Here is a 21054-nt window from a genome sequence, read left to right as displayed (position 1 = left end):
CTTAAACATTCGTTGCACTTGCACTACATTTTTCTTTTCTCGAGGTGAATGTTCCCAGTTATCATTTGCTACGGCACTCTTCGGACATCTCTTCAAACGTCTACAACCTGGACGTGAGCCAAGAAGTTTCTGAGAAATTTATAACTTTATATCTACGAGACCCTAAGACTTTTTCCAGTCATCCTGATATAAAAGTGCATCTTAAACACAAAGAAAAAGGAGTGATTCAGATCACACGGAGGTATTATACCGTTTTGGGCCCACATGTGTGTCGTTTCTGTGGCGCTCCAAGATCGTGATGGCTGGCGAGGCATCGCTTCAAAACTTATTTAGTCAAGTAAGTTTGTGTATGGCGACAATGATTAATGTGACTGACGAAAATGGGTTTCTTGCCTCCGCGCTTGTCGTTTTTTATCCTCTTTAGTAATCATGATGTATTGGAGATATCTGCGTAATCTGGACTGTTTCCAAGTTTCTTCACCGACTTTCAAGCAGCTTGAAAGACATACAGTTAGTCCTGTGCGCTCTGAGATTAATGGCTGATCTTGTTTGTTTGTTGGTTTACATTGCCAAGTCTAAATCACTTTGACGTAGCGTAGCCTCGATGAGCAGCTTGGTACACCCCACTTACAAATTACGTATACCAAAATGAAGTTGTAACTTAGTTATGGAAACAACGAAGTTAGTAAGTTTTGGAACGACCCATTTAATTAGACAAATTTTTCCATATATTTTCCTCTGCTACTTTTTTATTGTATTCAGCTTTACAACATATTTTACTTCGTGATTTTCTGTTTAAACTTTGTAGTTTTCTTTAATTCATCCCAAAATCTCTCTCTGAACTTACACTACAGATATTATTATTATTATTATTATTATTATTATTATTATTATTATTAAGAGAGACCTCCAGGGAATCAGGGACTGATCGAGGGAGGCCATATACTACACGTACCAGCTTCATCATACTTATTCCTGAATTCTTTCACACTGCTTGCACTCACAACATCCAATGGCAATCCATTACAATCACGCATCACCCTCTGAGAGAAAAATCTAGCCCTCACCCCCTTCTTAGCGGCATTCATTCTCAGCTTCGAGGGATGCCCTCTTTCGTTTCCCCACCCTCCATAAATTGAAAAATTCCATCAACTTCATGTGAGTTATGTCATGTGATTTACTTGTATATATCTAATGAAATCCTGTATGACCCTTTCAGAAGTTTGTAAGTCTCAATCATATCATCCCCTCTTTCTCCTGTTTGATATTGTCTGCTGACTACAAATTCTCAATCTTTCTTCATAATCAGTATTCCACAATTCGGATATATTTGTACTCTCTTTATACTCTCTCCAATATATCAGAATCACAACGACAAAACCAGACCTGCGCACAATTGCTCAAGAGAGGTCTTATCAAGGCCTTGTAAAGAGGCAAAATGACATTCTCATCTTTACATGTGAACGTTCGTTTCAGCATTGCAACTATGATTTGAGTTGACTTGACATTTTAGAAACTGATTACTACTTGGAAAAGGGTGGTTAATTCTATCTGAATGGTCTGCTATGTCCGTGGATTGCGTGTGTCCTTCTGGTCGTTTTGTCTGTTTTGCGAGATGAAAAATCCAGGTTTCCAGGAAACCTTTCACCTCCGTATGAGACTAGTTAACTCGCCGCCTTCAGCTGAAAAAGCCCTAATAAAAGCCGTTCACATCGTAGACGGGATTCAAACACTAGTCTTTCCTACTAAAGTGTTTCGTGGATATCCACTGAACTACGAGGGCTCCACTCCGCCATTTGCGTGACTCTTATTTCGGTTTACACGTTGGCAATTTGCTGCAGGCTCATTGCATATCCTGATTAAATATTAATGTTTTCAGTCCAACTTAACGGTTTCAGGGAAGGAAAATCTTTTCAAGTTGGATAGCTCAGTTGGTCAGTTAGGTGTATATATATACAGGGTGTTCGGGATAAATTTGACATATTTATAATTAATTATATTTTTCCGTAAGTTACATGTATTAACACACACTTCTCTTCATTTAAAAGTTTGGACCCTTCTTCATTCATATACAAGATGTCAGAAAGGATGGATAGCTGGAACCCACCTGAATCATGGAAGAGAATAACTTGTATCATGATGATTCGTGCCCGCCATCAAAATAAGGATATTACGACTGCTGCCCAATGCTCCCTGAATACAGTGAAAACAATCAGGCATGAACTAGAGACTTGCAATGGTGACTACGAGGATGTAGCAAGAAGAAAGATCCCTAGCAGACGATCTGATTGCGTTCGTACAGCAGAATTCCTCGCAAATCTGCAGGAACAGGTGTTGAAGAACCCTGGCATTGGAATTCGGGCTTTGTTCGTGGAGTTGCTAACTGTAGTCAAGCCCTGGATAACAAGGGTAGCCAATGGTAGGCCGTATGTATGGCAGCAGGATTCGGCCCCTTGCCACACCTCTGGGAAAAGTCAAAAATGGTTGTCTGAAAATTTCTACGACTTCACCAGTCCAAATGTTTGGCCTCCAAACTCCCCAGACCTTAACCCCATGGATTATTTTGTATGGGGCGCAGTTGAAAAAGACACCAATCGCACTTCCAGTAATACAAAAGCCCAGTTAATGGATAAAATTAAAACAGTTTTTGCGGCCCTTCCCAGGGAGACTGTAGCATCAGCTTGTTCGAGGTTCCGAAGCAGAATTGAAGCTGTGATCGATGCTAATGGTGGTTATTTTGAGTAAATCTTGTTGATAGTATTGTAATTAACTCTGCCTGTAATGTTTTTTTGTCAATTCATTAAATTTAATAGATACAAAGAAGATTTTCTTTTTCCTTACGAAACTGTCAAATTTATCCCGAACACCCTGTATATATATATATATATATATATATAGAAAGTATTTTACCTTGGGTGTAATAAATGTTAAAAATACCAAGCAATTTTAAACCTGTTTTTGCTCCATTTCCCAAGTAAGCAAACAAACAAACAAGTCAAGTTTGCGCCTGCAAGTAATGCAAGTCTAGCTGATCCTACAGGTAGTGCAAGATCAAGGCAACTCGTGGTAAAGGTGGCATAAGCTCTGATCACTAATCTTAATATTTACCCTTAATGCCAAAACACATATCCAAGAAGGGGATGTATGATGTTTTGTATTAAAGGCAAGGGGCCACTACCCAGACCGGTTTCGACCTTTATTGAGGTCTCATCAGTGGGAGCCAGGCTGGAAATACCAAGATTTATTAATACAGAGCTTATAAGTATTTTACCAGAACAAGTTACCATAAGGTGTTTTAACCTTATTAAATAAAAATCTCTGGAGGAGATATGAATGTAGAAAGTATTTTACCTTGGGTATAATAAATGTTAAAAATATCAAGCAATTTTAAACCTGGTTTTACTCCAGGATCAGCTAGACTTGCATCACTTGCAGGCGCAAACTTGACTTGTTTGTCTGTTTGCTTACTTGGGAAATGGAGTAAAACCAGGTTTAAAATTGCTTGGTATTTTTAACACACACACGCACACACACACACACACACACACACACACATATATATATAAGTCATTTATTTGATCGAAATATTCCTCACGTCACAACTTGACATTAGTCAGTTATTTTTAACACACACACACACACTTGGTATTTTTAACACACACACACACACACACACACACACACACACACACACACACACACACACACACACACACACACATATATATATATAAGTCATTTATTTGATCGAAATATTCCTCACGTCACAACTTGACATTAGTCAGTTATCAATAATACGTGTGGCAGAGGGAGGAATTGATAAATGTTTTTAAATTCCATGCCCCATACCTAAAATGATCCATCATTAGCATACGTCATGATCTTTCGAGCGATATTATATTTTCCGAAGTTTCTCTTTTTTTTCTCTCTCTCTCTCTCTCTCTTCTATGGACAGGTTGACGAAGCAACAGTATAACCCCTGTTCTAATTACCATTGAACTGATATACTTGTTGAAAATTATTGGTGGAAATAAAATTCACACAGATCAATCAAAACGAGTTACACTGACCAACGAACCAGTCATTGTTACACAAGCGGCTATTTGGACTAGCCATAATCCATCTTACAGAGTTAACAGAACGACTAAAGTTTAATTTAACTTCTGTCACAGTCAGATGTTTTCTCGACAACGTAGATCAATTTAAGAGTCTGCCATCCAGGGAGTCCCTCCTGGAGTAGAGGATACGCCTTAATGGTAAATAGGACCCATATGCTGCTGTCTTAGAACAATCTAAATGGCACATGCATCGCCTTACCTTTGTTCTCTCCATGGCAACCCAGCCCTTGCCTACCACAGGGATGTTGCTATTAGCGACTGTTAAAGTGCCATACCTCGCCCGTGGGTGAGCAATTAAGGAGAGCAGGACCGAAGAGAGATGGGTGGGAGGAAGAAAGGGAGGGATATGGCGGAAACAAGGGTGATGAAATGGTCGGTCACATGACGAGTGATGAATTACAACACAGTAATTGGGCGGAGAATGCCGATCATAGCACGAAACCACGGACTCTGCATTAAAAGAGCTACCGTTTCTTCTCCCTCCCGAACCATAATCCCGCACTGGATCAATCAGTGACAGCCACATGAATTGAGAACTGGAATGGAATACACGCACGTCTTACACCAATGGTGCTCATTAAATAACGGGTAATTTCCTACAACAATTCTCTGATGGGTATTCATCATGAACGTTCTAACTTGGCATGATTTTTACTTATCAACCCTTTTAAGAAAACGAAGGTGCCACCTGGCGATAAATTTTATCTTCTACTTCGTTATCAGAAACACATGCGATGTAATTTTTCGGTAAGAAAGATGAAGCATTGAAATAGCTTTGGTACACATCTTAACGCCAGCTAAAGGTCCTTATGAATAGTCTCATTTTAGCATGCAACGACTCCCTCACATGTACTCAAAGAAGAGTTCCTTGTCTACTTTTGAGAAGCGGAAACAAAGCTTTAGATACATTTGTAACTTCAACAAGCAGACATTCGATGAGATTAGTCGCTAATTAAGCGGACTCAAAGAAACAAAGATTGAAGACAAATTAGCGGCTCTTTTGAGAGTACGTGCTAATGATATAATGGGATGAATAAGTTTCCCCGAAATGCAGTTTATGCCTCCTCCGTCCCCCTGTGTTTTCCCCCACCCTCGCCTTTTATGACGCTACTGTATACCATCTGCTGTTTGTAAATTCAATAGCCACCCTGTCGGGAACGTTTCTGGCAAAGTTACCTTAAACACCCTTATGACGTCATAGGTAAAGAGGAGACTCTCCCTTCCATAGTTGCCGCTGCTCCAGGGAGGTTTGATTTAATTAAAGCATAGCCACATGCGACCTCCACCTCCAACTACGATAACGTAAAAGTGAAGGGGGGTTGCGGCCTGATGATGAAGACTGCTATACGAACAATTCAGAAGCCGGATTGGAGAATGGGCTCTGTATATGCCAAAACACATACGCGATAGATCTTTAGCGGTTGTATTCAAATGCAGGCGGATATTTTTAAGTTTTATCCCTTTGGGGAATAATGTGGAAACTTCATTCAATTAAGGTCCCGCAGAAAGTTGAGGAGTTCTCCATTTACGTTTTGTACTGTCAGATTAAGTGATGAGAACAGTTCATCGGGTTAGGCTAACCGTTTTAGATATTAACTTCCCTCGTATGGAAGGGGGAAGAGGAATGTTGGGCGGATTCTCCCTTTCTGAACCACATGAGTTCTTCGAGTGTATTAACCTGTCAAAACCCTCCCAGCGTTGAAATTAGTGGAAGAAAATCAGTAAACGAATCGATCAAATTTCCATTTATGACCATTTATCATTGTCGCTTAGGTTGTTTGGTCCATTGAGGACCGTCTTCGCGCCAGGTGAGGTAAAGGGGAGGTTAATAAGTTGCAACTAACCTTTCATTATCTTACCTGGCACATCGATAGTGGCCCGTACAAGACAGCAGGGGTAGCGACAATTACAAGAACAAGGCTCCGAATCAGACGTTTTGGCGAAATTATTGGGATGGGAGTGACGGTCACTTGGTGGGATCATCAATCTTCACACCATGTGCGAGTCCTTCCCTTCCTTGAAGTACGCGGGAGGGGAGGAGATAAAAATGATAGCTAAAACGGCTGTGGTGAATACGTCTTGAGTCACTTTCGCTCAAAACAGGAGCTGGAGCAAATGATTTCGGAGAGAGTACACAATAACCAACTTCATCTGCTCATAACACTAAAGTGATGCATTGGCAATCACTCTGTTGCCCAAAGATTCTCCAATTTAACTTTCAAGTAAAAAAGTCGGGTAATATTTCAAATGATTTATGTCTCCGTCCTCTTCTTTGCTATATCGATCTTTTTAAATAATAAATTTATAAAGTCTAACATTAAATGATGAAATTCCTCATAGGCAGCAAAAGAAACTATCAGCTCCTCATACAATTACCTTATATGAAAGTCGAAAAAAAACGTACAAAGCGTTTAGAGCCAATTATACTACTCACGAGATTCTTCAAATTTTATGAGCAGCTAGTGGCGTCTGTTTTTGACGAATGTTTCTTTCTTGCCTCACGATAGGGTGGAAAAAAAGAACATTTGGAAAGATGCCAACAGACATTCAAACTTTAGGAAGAAATAACGACAAATCTAATCAAGACTTCAGTTATGTGCTCCAAAAACCACTCCCTAGTAAGCTAAGATTTCTGGAGTTCACAGTTGCAGGTACCGATTATTCAAACAGATACCTTGCAATGAGAGAGACCTAAGGCCTTTAAGCTATAACGGTAGATTTATTAGAAGTGGTGCAAAATAGTAGTTGCCAAAAGGAAACCGAAGCTGGCAATCTTTGAGTTGTAGTTCTGGCATTATAACAACTGTAATAGTCATTCTAAGGAATTACTGCAGTAATAGCTTCTAGGCAAAGAAAATCTGTTAGCTTATCCCTTTCTAAGTAAATAACCAACCAATTCAAATAACTCTTCAAGCAGTTGCAAAAGAACTTTTTCCAGTAAGCAAATTTGTCTAGTGGGACAATAAGGTAACATTTTTATTTGATTCTTTAAATGTAGGTATTTATTTTCTAAATTCCAGGTTATTATAGGAAACTTTTGGCAGGGTGCAGAAGAAGTTATAAGGATATCAAGAAGAGTGCAAAGCAGTTTTGCGAAAAGTTTTGAATGTAGTTATGTCTCTTCACACCAGTACAGTAACGAGGGTATGAAGCGCCTGTCGCAAGTGTCTGACTTGCGCCCCCCTAACCCCAAAATGAAAAAGGTTGAAAAATTTAAATGTAACAAGTTAAATTTTACTAAATGCAATATGTTAAATACTTACTATTAACCCCATCAAAATGAGTTGCAGTATGTTGCAGAATTTGTGTGTCTAAAGTGGCGTATTGAAATACGCCACTTTAGACACACAAATACCGAAATTTAAAAATACAATATAAAATAGCGGACTTTTATATCTATTTATTTATTTTTATTTTTTACATTTTTTATGTTTTGCGCCCCAAACCTAGTTGCGCCCGTGGCGGACGCCTCTTTCGCTACGCCCTTGTTACGGCACTGCTTCCCACATACACTGTAATAGAGGCACTTTGATTAGTAGGATTTTGATTAAAAAAAATCTATAGATTTTAGAAAGGAAAAAGACTACAGACAAAATAAAAGAGCATTTTTGAAAGTTGGCAGAGGTAAATTAGCCTGTCTAATACGAAGGAAACTTGGAAACTGAGCTTTTGTACCTCAAAAAGCCTTAGTTAACATAGACGATTATGGGTTTGAATCCTGTTTAGAACGCGAATAATGTGGGTAATTACCCGGTCTCAGACAGGGGTAGCAGTTTTTTTCCTCTCAGAAGCCCGGATTTTCAACCAGCAAATTACATAAACTGGCCAGAAGAACAAACGCAGTTTCCAAGCATAATACCCTGGCCCATAGCCTTAGGAGCTTCAGCCATAATTCCAAACAACTACAACAAGTGCCTCAAAATCGGTCCAAGAACACACGTCGTTGTAAAACAATGCACGTGCCTTAGTCTTAGTTGCCATATTATGATACCAACGCAGCTATAAACGAATTGAAATATGTACCGGATTTAATTTTCTTTTTTCGTGCAATAAAATATCGAATATGAACTGAGTGTGCATCTCCCCCATCTCCAAGTCCGCCTTGAAAAAGTAATTTTACAATTAGCATAATACTGAAGGAATTTAAATAATTATTTTAAGTATATTTAATGTTTCAAATCCGTTAATTATAATTAAAAGAACTTTCGACGAGGTGCAGTTTCGGCTACATTTCATATGACTTTCCACTTTGCCGCTATACTGAAGTATAGCGGCAAAGTGGAAAGTCATACCAAATATGTCAACTAAACTACTGAATTTTTTCAGTATTTTAGCTGACATCTTTTAGTATAAGAATTATACAAAATGATATTAAACAAACGTGATAGTAATAGAACTTATACAAGATATATTTCATTATAGTAAAATACTTGTATAGCAACTTCATTCTTTATCACAACAATAGACCCTTGACCCAGTTTTGGCGGATGCGCTGTACACATTCGTTTCGCCTAATTGTGCATAAAATATCCAGATGAAACGATCCCAAATTTTAATAGCGATCCTAAATACCGAATTTCATTAAATTTTGTTAAGTCATGAAGACATCATTATTATTTGTTCAAACCGTTTTAACCAAAGCAGAATCATAATAAAAAAATCTTTCGCTAACCATTCTTCAGCCAGAGACTAGTGAAAAAACAAAAGTGGCTAATCTGTGAAGTATAATCGAATAGTAGGTTTAGCGTATTCGGAGTTAAATTTTCAATATGTACAAAAGTACATATCGTATACATAAGTCAAAAACATTTGATTAATTTTTGTCACTACAAAAAAGAGAAACCAGAATTGAAATAATTCGACAGATTTTAATGGAAATTTGTTCCTATACAACAAACTATGAAGTTCCATCCATCCAGTCAGTGTAGAATTATTAATATAATTTCGAATCATAGCGTCAATAAAAATGATTCGATTGAAAACAGACTTCAAGTAAATGGCCTTGAGTGGATTCAAAATTCTATAATTCATTAGATTCCATATATCCAGAGCGGAGTTGTCGCAGTATATAATTTCGAACATGTTCTTGTCAGTTTGTTCGTGCAAAGTTCAATAGAAATAAAATTTCAGATGGCACGATTTTTTACAACAGTAATTTTCAATAAAATTCATCCATCCAGAGTCCCACTCTGAATTTTATGTGACTTATTTTATTTTATCATCGCCGAAATAGTGGGACATCATTTAAGCGATGTAAACGGTTGCAAATATCAACATATCGGTATCTGCAGTCAAATTTAACATGTTCATTGCCAACCACGCGATATCGCGCGATGCGAGTTCTCACCAAACGGCCGATCACGCGTTATCGCGTGGACACCGCTAACTAAATAAAAAAAATTAAAAAAAATTTGGCCACCACACGAAATTCCAATTTTCAGCTTGGCAATGAAAGTGTTAATGTGAATCGAAAGCCTAGTACAGTGATGGCGAACCTATGACACGCGTGTCAGCACCGACACACTTGAGGGTTTCAGGTGACACACCTTGGATGTTGAAAAATATTGGTATTCTGATGAAAAAACTACGATAAATCGTGTAAGATCGCTCTCAGTTAAGGCGAAGGTAGGTTTGTTCATTGAAAGAGCTTTCTACCAGTACTCAGCAACAGAAAAGTCATTAAATGTAATGTAAGTTTGTAATTTCAGTTTATTAAATTAATTGTATAATATGAATTCATAGATTTTATATCAATGTTCTATTAAATATATAGCCTAATATGATATGTATAAGTCACCATCTATGATTATGTAGTTACATTTATAATGCATGTATGCAAGCGGCACATCAACAACGTCAATATTTAAAAACAAAAGTTTGACACACCTGGGTAAAAAGGTTCGCCATCATTGGCCTAGTATATAACAGGATGTTTGTACACGCAGTGCTTCTTCGATTATAACGACTGCATTTACATTATACGTGCATTAAGTGTTCCTTGTTCGATATTCACTTTAATTCATAATTCATTCCCTTTGCTTGAAACTATAGATCAATTGATATCTGCAGAGTAAAAACTGAAGTTTTTTTTAAACTAGTGAATCCTGAAGACAACAAAATTTTTTTTGTTGTCTTCTGGACAAAAAAGCACATGGTTACAGAAATGTCAGGGGAATGTAGCTTTGACGATTTAACGATGGCTGATGCAGTTCACAACTCCGGATGGCTTCGTTTGCTCTTCAGCACTCCAGGGTGTTGTATGTCTGTCTTCTGCTCGACACACTTAAAGGCCGCTGCACCTTCTTTCTAGCGTAACCCAAGGCTTACAGATCGACATTCAAACCCACCGAGACATCACCTCTATCTCTGCTTGTGCTCCTTTTTAAATCCGATGCAACGTGACCCTTAATTTCCACTTCCGTTCTTCGCTCTTCCGCTCTGCTGATTATCCTCAGACTGTTCCTTTATCATCCGAGCCGTTCTGCCAAGGGACTGCTGCAAATGGTGACTTCTCTGTCGCTCCGTTATTGAGAAAAGTTGTTCGAGGGATTAGAAGGTCGGAAGTCGTTTCACGCAAGGGTAAAGTGATGCTGATCACCGCATGCGATTTCACCAGATATTTTCACTTCTGTCTCGTAAATAATCCCCCATCGTAAGATTTGGGCAACAGGGATTTTCTTTCTTGTTCTCTCAACACATCGTTTCCGCTCAGAGTGTGAGATTTGCCTTCATTTGAAGCTTCTGTGTAGCAGAAAGCTTCCCTCTATTGGAACAAAGCTGCTTGTGATACGACCAGGCTTCAAAAATCCTTGCGATAATGAACTCCTCTCTCGGGAATAGAACAGAACAGTAAACTTTCTATTATATCTATCAAACGTTGGAGACCCATAGTTCCGTAACTGCAAGCCGATGCTGGCAAAAAGCCTAACCGTAAAAGACCATTTTGGGAACTCTTATTATTAAACGTGTATCAAAATACTATCACTTAAGCTGCTTGCAAAAGAATAAAAGAATATCGGCGCAGAATATAAACTAAAATACTTAAATTTAAAAAGTAATTATACCAACTGCAGTTTATTTATTTATGAAACATCGAATGATTCTTTCTACCCTTTGTACACTAATATACAGCTGATAATCAGTTATATCATAACTGATTAACCAGCCTATAACTTAATAGGCTGATTATCTCTGCATATACATCCTAAATGCAATTCTGGAGACAGCTACTAAAAGATAAATATGAAGGCTTAAAATACGATGAGTTAAAGAATGTAACAAAGTGGAGTATGGATATGAATTTATTCCATTTTGTTTAAAATTGCTAATAAACAAACGAAGCATGTCTTAATGAGCCGGTATTTCACTCCATTAGAGAGAAAATATTTCGCTTAAAAATAAATAAATATTCTGAAAGCCTGCAACATAACAAAGTTATGCAATTTTTTTTTTTTTTTTTAAATGTAATAATTGATATCACATATATAGACAAAGTTACAACAGTAAACTTAAAATCCGATCGCCCCAAGATTTGCATGGTTTGGCTCAGAAGACCGTAGGATATGTTTGGATCAAAAAAAAATCTTTCGAAACTGTTATTACCTGTCTAATATAACGTAAGTCATAAGATGGATATCTTTTATTTATTGTGACTAGAATAAGCACAAGGAACAAGCTACACAGTTCGCTCTATAGATCTGTATAATGCTATAACACTGTATTATATCATTATATAAGGTTGTATAAATCGGTAGGAAGATAAGTAACATAGTTTGCCATTCTTGATGGCCGATTGCATAATATTTCCACTCTCCAACTAACAGGCTGTAGGTTTGAATCCCGCGATTCATGTTTAGTGTATGTGTTCAGGTAGACGAAATTCGTATGCGAGACCACAAGCCTGGTTAGTGGATGTATGAAGTGGCTTGAAAGAGCAGATTTGCTCTCGAGCTCGATTTCCGAATTGTATAACCCTCATCTAACCCGTGCAGCCTTTTGTTGGTGGGATACATTTTAAAAAATCACAGACAAAAATATTATAGCTTCTAAGAGAGAGAGAGAAGCAAAGCCCAAAAACTGTAGTTTTGCAATCATCTAACTTTGGTATATTTCTTGTTTTATTTCTCTTCCTTTTATATTTCTTGTTGACTTCTTTAATGGAAATAAGGATAAAGAGCTGAAATAAATGTAGCTTATTTTATGCTATAGCTTTTGTTATTTTAGAAATCTTGAAAAACTAAGTTTTAAAAAAATACTGACTGTGTTTATTTTGTTGTTGTTGTTGTTGTAAAATTTGAAACTTCGTGAGAAAAAATTTAATTTATTCAAAAATTATATTCAGATGAGTCCCTGCAATTAGATTAATGGATCTCTAAGCAAGAAACTTGGATTTCGTTATTAAGTGGAAAAGGATCAACAACATAACAAAAATAATTAATTCATCAAGGGCTATAAAACACTGCCAAGTTAGGAAAAATACAAAAACCTATTCTTAACTCACTTTGACAAGTCATTAATAAAGTTTCCTGTAGACTTCTTGTTCTTAGGTAAGGTTATTGAGAATATTTCATTTTTATTACATTCCTTTTCTCCTAATTGAAATTAATGAAGATTATTGTTGTTGTTCTGAATAAAATTAACAATATTGCCAACATCTCATATAATCTAAAACTGAAACCTTCTAATCCGAAGGTTTCAGTAAGTGAAAAAATACTGAAATCTTCGGATTAGATGGAATTAAAATTATGAAGGAATTTTTCACTTTTAAATCCAATGTAATGCACTTCTTAATTTCGCTTTCATTCTTCATTCTATTCATCAGAGAGAGAGAGAGAAAAGAAAACTTGTTCAAAAGCAGTATGAGTTTTTCTGCGCATCATAAACATGTTTTAGAATTCAGTTCCAAAGTCCACTACATTCTCGGTTTAATAGAGTTTCAGTGACGAACAAACTTCATTTTGAGGGAAGTCCCTGAATTTCTCCTAAGGCGTGTTCAATCAACCATGTGTGAAGACAGCGTTCATTGCAACAACAGAAAAAGAAATGAAATATTAACGCTACCGATGAAGCGGTCAGGAATACGAGTGAGATGAACGAATACACAAAGGCAAACGCTGGAGGGGGAAAGAGGAGCTTTCTACACGGTAAAATAATGAATTCAACATAAGCCTGATAAATATCTTAACACCTCCACAAACACCAGAATAGACGCTTTTCACCCACCTACAAGAAGCACTTCAAGTCATCCTCAAGTTATAAATCTTAAATTCCTCCGATGTTCAGTAGATTCACGCTTGAAAGATTGTCACTTCAGGGGGAAAAAAAATTTCCCCGCGAAACGAAGAGTAATAAAGAACCCGCTATACACGGCCTCATTTCCCCAATCCCCTGTTTTGCAGCCAGCGACGAACGCTTGCAATTATTGTAAACTGTATGGCAGGTGGTTTAGATACGCTTGTGGCGAAAACACCTGCTTCAAAACGGGAAAGCCAGTCGATGATCGCTAATACGGAGATAACAGAAACCTTGAACTCCCCCCCCCCACACACACACACATACAAACAATCTCCTGAAATCGGATAGCAGGTAGCTAATGACAGAGAAAAGGTAAATGATGACAGGTGCACACACACACATTTCGGTCTCTTCTCAGGGTATAGTTTGTCTAATGCCGGTGAGGGAGGACGAATACTTCCTTGATGACATTATCAAGTAGACTGGCTTACGAAACTTATTCAAAGCAATGTTTATAATCACCGTGCAGAGGATACTGTTGAGTTAATGTGAAGTTAACGAAATATCTAAATAATTATATTGGTGCAGCAAAATCACCAACTATAACAGCATCCAAAAATCGAATAAGGAAGGAATGAATTTATAAAGATCTTAATATGAATATGTCGCAATCTTTAGAAGCAATCATTTCTGGTTTTAATATTTATTTTAAATATACCCCAACTTCCCTTTAGTAAAAGTTGGTTTACTGTTTACTGGATTTTAAACTTGCAGAAAAGGACGAAAAAAAAAAAAAAAGTAAGAGTTTCGAAGTACTTCAACGCAAATGCACAGTCGTTCAAAGAGTTGTCAGCCGCTTGCATTAGTCAACAATAATGCAAGTGACTCTAATATGGCATTACACAGTATAAAATATTCATTAGTGGCGATTTTTACCCCTCCGCTTCTTGTTCTCTACGAGGCATGCACAACCCAGCCATTGAAATCCATCAAAAAACCCTTTGTTGCCTCAATTTCCATCCACTACAGAAATTAGTTGAAGAGAACCTCAGTGGCGACTTATAATAAGGCATTTTTTCCCGCTGTTTACAGCCACAGAAATAATGAAAAAAAAAGAGTAGAATTTATTCAACACCATCAAGAGGGGACGTTGCCTGTAAAAAGCGATTCTTTCTTAGACCCTCTCAAGTCTTCCTTCACCAAGTGAAGCCTTCGGCTTTAATGAGGAGCCAATCAGTCTAGTCGGTCCTGTCAGCACCCTACAAACAAGACGGCTGGGAGAAGTAGTTGCCGTTCGTCAACAGTTAGTTGTTAACGTACGTCGGAATCTCGGTGTAATTAGCGTGACACAAGAGAGTATTTCGCAACCAGCCAGCAATTAGCACCAACAACAGTGCGGCCATTTACTGGGGAAACAATAACGAACACAGACAGCCACAAATAACGTCACTTACACTAACCAGCTCGGTGGACGTTGGCATTATAAGATATGCCTAAAAGGAAGGCGGTGCGCACATTCGAGCCGTCTTCTTTGGATTTAAATAATTATTGTAAGCAGCTTCATTAATCAGTCCTGTTAGTTTATAATTGACACGTAATAGCTTATTAAAGTTATTATTAAAGCAATAACTCGATAAAATGCTGTCTTAGGAGAGATGTGTTTTCAGTGTTCATCTTGTATTTGTTATAATACTTCAATGGATGCCAGTTTGTGAGCGTCTTCCACTTTGCTTGGACAAAATGATAAAAACCGACATCTCAACATCTCAAATTGTAAACTTCAGTTTCCTCCTTTCTAAACAGAAAAGCAAGCAGAAAAACACAACCATTGCAAGACATAGCAGCGTATAGCAATAGAATTATCCGCCGTATTATTATCAAAATCAGGTTTATAAGGATCCAGGCTACTTGGCTCTAATAAGGCCATTCAGTTTCACACATAAATATGAGTCGTGTTAAACCAAACAGCCTAATATTTAATGATTATTACTATTTATTCTAAATCATTGTACCATTTGAAAACAACAACAACAACAACTAGAACTTACTTTTAAATCGTCTGGAGAGTAGTTTATAGCTTATCTACACAGGCGCTGTATAACTTAGGTGACTTTTTATGTGTACAATTTGATGGTATTGAAGCTATCAACAATACGACATCTTGCGGCCTGGTTGAAGGATTGCATAGTTTATCAACTTTCCAAATAACAGCCTATAATCGAATCTACACTGGACATGAATGTCTTTAGGTCCGAAGTGTCTTTTTCAAAATACTCCAGTTCTCCAATGAGCAGAGGAAAAGATACTTACATGTATCTTTTCCTTCTCTAAAGTGGAGTCTCGATTTTATAGAAAAAAAAGTCAATTATTGAGGGAGTAATTAACCTGCATTGATTAGAAAATGATAACGTGTATGTACGTCGATGATGGACTTGTTTTGACTCTTATTTTAATCGTATGCATGAAACAGATGAAAACAATACATTTTCTTATATTTACTGAAATATGCTGCAAACAACCTAAAAATCTTTCTGCAACTATCCCTATTTCCGCAACTTTTTTTTTTCTTTGTGATGTTGTTTCAGCTAAACATACTAGTGATACCACGCATATGGACAGAAAGTTGCGGAGAACGGAGAAACTTGTTAATATCAGATTTGAAGATCTGCATAAATATTCTTTAAGAAATACATAAGATGGAAGACTGTTACGAAAGACGTAGAGAAAATGAACGAAAAGAAAAACAAATTACTGTGGGCGTTTAGAGTTGAACTGAAAGAGATGAAATTGTTGAAAAGTAATTATATTGAACAGTAATCTATGTACATAAAACGCGACTGTTCATCTAACGTTTTCATTTTATTTTTATAAATAAAAAGAAAGAGAGAAATTGAGTATCGCCGCCATATTCTAAACTTGGATTTAGCCACTTTCATTTGAATTGCAACCAAGGTAGTCAGATGGTATGGGCAACTACTGAAGGGAACAGAAATCACAGTAGTAAAACCGGGAGAGAGAGAGAGAGAGAGAGAGAGAGAGAGGTCAGTGTATGTTCCCTTACGATTCTCTTTTTGATTATCGAATAAACCAGAGTACGGGAAGGTTTGATCTTATATAACTCTTCTTGTCCTTTCACCTTGGTCCCCTAGAACGGCAGAGTCCCTGGTTAGGAGTCACAGCATTTTAATGTAGCTGGTATGCCGCTCATCTTTGATTAAGAATATTTTTCAATTTTTTTTATGTTAAAATTTGATGTTGTTAGCAACAACTGTCAGATTTAAATTTATAGCCCTCCCGAAGTTAAGGCAATCGGAGGATGTGCAATTCTCATGCTGAAAGAACACGGTTTTAAATCGACACTCACAAACCATATTTTGAAACCATTATTATTATTATTTTGACTTTATTCACACAGTCAAACAATATATCTTTCAAACAACAATTTGACTGGTGATACAGAGCAATTCTGATTCTGTCATAGAATCTAAGAACAGTCCGTCAGGTAGCGTCGTAAAATATGGACTGTTTCAAGTAATGCCGTTTTTAGTAGATCATATGGGGTCACTTCGTTGATGTTTAAATATTATAAATAGTTGAATAGCTGTTTTGAAATTGTACCGAGTGCACCTTTGGTGTGTTTATGCCACACCCGGCCAACTTCGCTTCGCTTATTATGATTATTATTATTTCACACTTCCGTCGGACAATGCGACTTATGTGTGGATCAGAGTTGGCTGCAGCATTAACCATCCATTATTTTATAGAAGTGTTCCAAGCTACATGCTTCGTTTCATGTTTTTGAAGGGGAAAACCAGAACATCCAGCGAGAAAAAAAAAGAAGCTTCAAATACTAAAATTGAGTCATATTACTGTTTACCACCATTTGTAGCAACAACCGAAACACGTCATCCCCTTCCTTAATTCTAACTCTTGAGTAGGATGGCTTGTTCTTCCTCACATCCATAATGTTTCCGTCGCATTCTCTCTCTACTTTAATTATTTTTACATATACAAAGAAACAATATTAACAATTTCAGTGCTAATTACTTACGATCAAATGCATTCTGAAATAACTTTTTTTTTTCTCGAAATAAGCTATACAGAAATTTTCCGTCAGTAACGATGCAACTGAGGAGAGAAACCGGGGGGAAATTTTCATTTTATTTATTTATTATTATTATTTTATTTTTTTTTTTTGAGCAAAATATTGGGGAGTATGCCAAAGTAGACGTTTCAGCAGCATCCGTAACGAATTCCTCACTAGTTCATTAGTAATATCGCATATCGACTTTATTGTCGAATATCTATCGACAATGAAAGCAGTAGTTCAACAAAGTACCAGAGAACGCATATATATAATCATATATAATTAATACGTTAATTCTAGCTAAATAAATTATCCGTTCTGTATCAACTAACGCAGACACACTTTTTTATTATTATTATTTTCCTTGAATATAAATCCCATTCAAATTTCATCGAAAATAACAATTAACAATAATATCAACAATTCGAATTACGTAACTACCAACTAAATTTACCTGCAATTAACAAACATTCAGTAGTTTGAATACATAGATTTTTTTTTTAAATCATTTATTTGCGAAAGATTACGACAACAGAAGAAAAATAACCGATTTTTGTGCGTAAACACATTTGCTGTTGTCATGGAAACATGAAAACATGACGTTGCACCTGGCTGCTTTAAATATTTTATCATACAAGGGGCGATGAAATTTGGAATTGCTGATGCTGACCCAATGCAGTACGTGTAGCGCCGTTTCGTCAAAAAGAATGCATGAAAGTCCTTTAAGTTACGCAAGAACACAGAAACAATTCATTCCAAAACACAAAATAATAATAATTAATCTGTCACGTGCAAATTAAGCAGTATCCCAGGTAAAGTTTTCAATAATACGTAATATATATGCTTAATGTTCAATATATATGTATCCTTGCATTTTTGAAGGAATTTTCCTTATTAACAGTATTCTTCTGGTATTATGGTCTGTTTTATGCTTACCTGTACACCAACACCGTTCCACGCAGGTTTTCGAAACCAGATTTCACCTCCATGAGACCGACTAACTCATCTTCAGGTGAAAAGTCCTGATAAAGGTTACAGGATTTCAACCAATGTCTTTCCAACCAAAAGGCATCGTTGAAACCGACTGAGCTACGGAGGCACATTCTTCTAGTATACCGAATTGAAACTTACGTTTGTCATTACATTTATTTTATTTTGCTTTTTTTTTTTTTTTTTTTTTTTTTTTTTTTTTTTTTTTTTCGCCTAAAATGAAATTATATATATTATTTACTTTATTTTATTTTTGTGATTTTCTTACCAGACATTTATCGAATAATATCCAAAGCACATTACGACTTTCGGAATGCGAAACCCTCTACTACACTTCAGATTCTCTCTGAAATACATGACAAGATCTACACACCAAACTAATAGAAAGCAATGCCAAAATCAACTTAGATGGCGATGCTCGGATTTTGTTTTTCTAAACGACAGAATATACCGTGACGCGTCTGTCAACACTTAGTTCTATTTCAGTTTAGAAGACATTTTGAAATTTTTACATTTTTGTTTCTGTTATATTCCTGGGTTGAGACTCGAATAACGCATTTCTGTCAATCTCCGACAGAATATTCTGAAAATCGGAACAGCTGCAAACTTTGATGCATAGAAAGAAAGAAAGATTATGTTTATTTTTGTATTGAGAAACTCACAGCTAAAGTAAAACATGAAATTGAATGTGTTATACTGATAATAAAAAGCAGTATTCATAAATAATCCATCCAGTTCTTACTAAAATTCTTGTTGGGAAAGGATTTATTATATCAACTACCACTACCTTTAAGATCAGTTATATCTCGGAAGATTACAAAGCCGAATTTTCTCCGTCGTACAATGAGACCCTTATTTCATTTCATTTCATGTCTTTAAGCAAAATATTTGGGGAGTCTGCCAAAGCGAATGCCAAAGTAGACGTTTCGGTAGACTGGATGAAATATTCCTGAAGGGATACGCTAGAAGTTCTTGTGAATTTTTGTTGATGTTATTTGCAAGATGAATCATGATATTTTGATATCATTCTGATAATCCATTTTGTTAACAAAGTCACCAAATTTTGGTTAACAGAATCGATTACCTTCTGTTAACACTTTCAGAGTTAACAGAAGAAAAGGGATTTGTTAAAAAGCCTTAGGCTTATTTTTTTAGATAAAAAAAAACATGATTTTGTTCATTTCATCAAGTTTGTCTATATGAAAATTCCATTACTTTCACAAGGCACTTAAATAAGATACCGTAAAATTTAATTTATCAATGTTCATTTTAAATAATGTGTTGCGGATTAAAAAGAAAAAAAGCGTTTTATCAATAGCGCAGTTGAATTGTTATTCGCTTATAATTGAATTGCTGTTGCAGTGGAAAACGACTTAATTGAAAGAACTTAATCAGTTAATTTAAATTTATGTGGAGTTAATTCATAACTTTAATCGCTGTTTTTTTTTTTTTCATACTATTTATTTTTACAGAGAATAAAACGTTCCGTGGTTGTTTTTTATTTCTACACGCGATTCCGCTGAACGGTGTTGAGAAAAAAAATTCAAAATCACTACGATATTCTTCCAGAATCTTAGAGATTTGAATCTAAGTAATCCTTCAATATCTGAAAACAGTGGACATTCACAACAAAGTAAATCAGAGTTTGATTTAATTCAAACAGAGTGATATACATCCTATTTTCCCATTAATAATATGACTAGAACGTTCAGGGGTGCACTTCCCTCCAAATGTAAGGGACGTAAACTATTCATGTCGAATCCCACTTTTCATTCCACTCTGAGATCACCAGCAACCTTCCTACTATCACCTATACCTCAATCCACTGAAAATATAACTAATAAACTAGAATCTGAAAACACAATAAAAATGCACATTCCTAGAACTTTTAAAATTAACCTTACTTAAAATTTACCTTATTTTTCTGAATATATAATCCTTTCATTCAAACTCTCATTTCTCCTTCTGTTTAGAACAATTGACAACAAAATATTCATAAATATTCAAAACATAAAAATAATACGCACATAATAAAAAAAAAAAAAAAGGAGACTTACAGTCGTAATAAACTAGGCATCGTAGCAAACAACATATCCGGTAGGTTTCTCAGCTGGTTATTGTTCAGCCTCCTGAAATAATAAATAAAAAATGACTCCATAAATATCATCAGTCATATTAATCAAAATGCTACGCACTTGCGTTAATTGATTTCATAGTCCAAATTAGTTCCGTTAAATATCATCTAAGCGATTGCTTGTTCCTCTTGAATTGTTAATGAGTAAGCCATCTCCGTAATGAATGTTCTGTTTGCTAGCGATAAACAGACTCTGTGTGTGTGTGTGTGTGTGTGTGTGTGTGTGTGTGTGATATACACGTTTCGGTTCTATATATATATAGTTTTTTTTTTTTTGTTCTAAATCTGTCCAGTTTTTGCATGGTGCTGATAATATGCCTTTAAAATCTCGCTATCTCACATACTAGTAGCTACCTACTTAAATCACTTCAACTTATGGTTCTACACGCAATAATAATTCGATGGCACGCGAACATCTCATGCTATAGTTCGAGATGTCACGGAACAAAGATTGATGAAATCAGACTCCATTTGCGTTTGATAAACTGTGT

General features: G+C 36.3%; 1 protein-coding gene across 3 annotated transcripts in view; it reads right to left on the bottom strand.

Moving 5' to 3' along the window:
• The window catches only part of LOC150110598 (protein slit-like), a 225022-nt gene that overhangs the window by 118167 nt on the left and 85801 nt on the right, over positions 1 to 21054 (bottom strand). For all 3 annotated transcript variants that reach the window (XM_090395071.1, XM_090395078.1, XM_090395085.1), the window contains exon 4: positions 20487 to 20558. In XM_090395071.1, coding sequence (XP_090251197.1) covers positions 20487 to 20558 — 72 coding nt within the window. The remainder of the gene's footprint in view (positions 1 to 20486; positions 20559 to 21054) is intronic.

The sequence above is a fragment of the Typopeltis vanoorti genome, chromosome 1 (assembly GCF_054136105.1).
Source record: "Typopeltis vanoorti isolate ZY-2024b chromosome 1, IOZ_Tvanoo_1.0, whole genome shotgun sequence".
Lineage (NCBI taxonomy): Eukaryota > Metazoa > Arthropoda > Arachnida > Uropygi > Thelyphonidae > Typopeltis > Typopeltis vanoorti.
The sequence above is the reverse complement of the archived record's forward strand: the minus strand, read 5'-3'. Positions and strand labels throughout refer to the sequence as shown.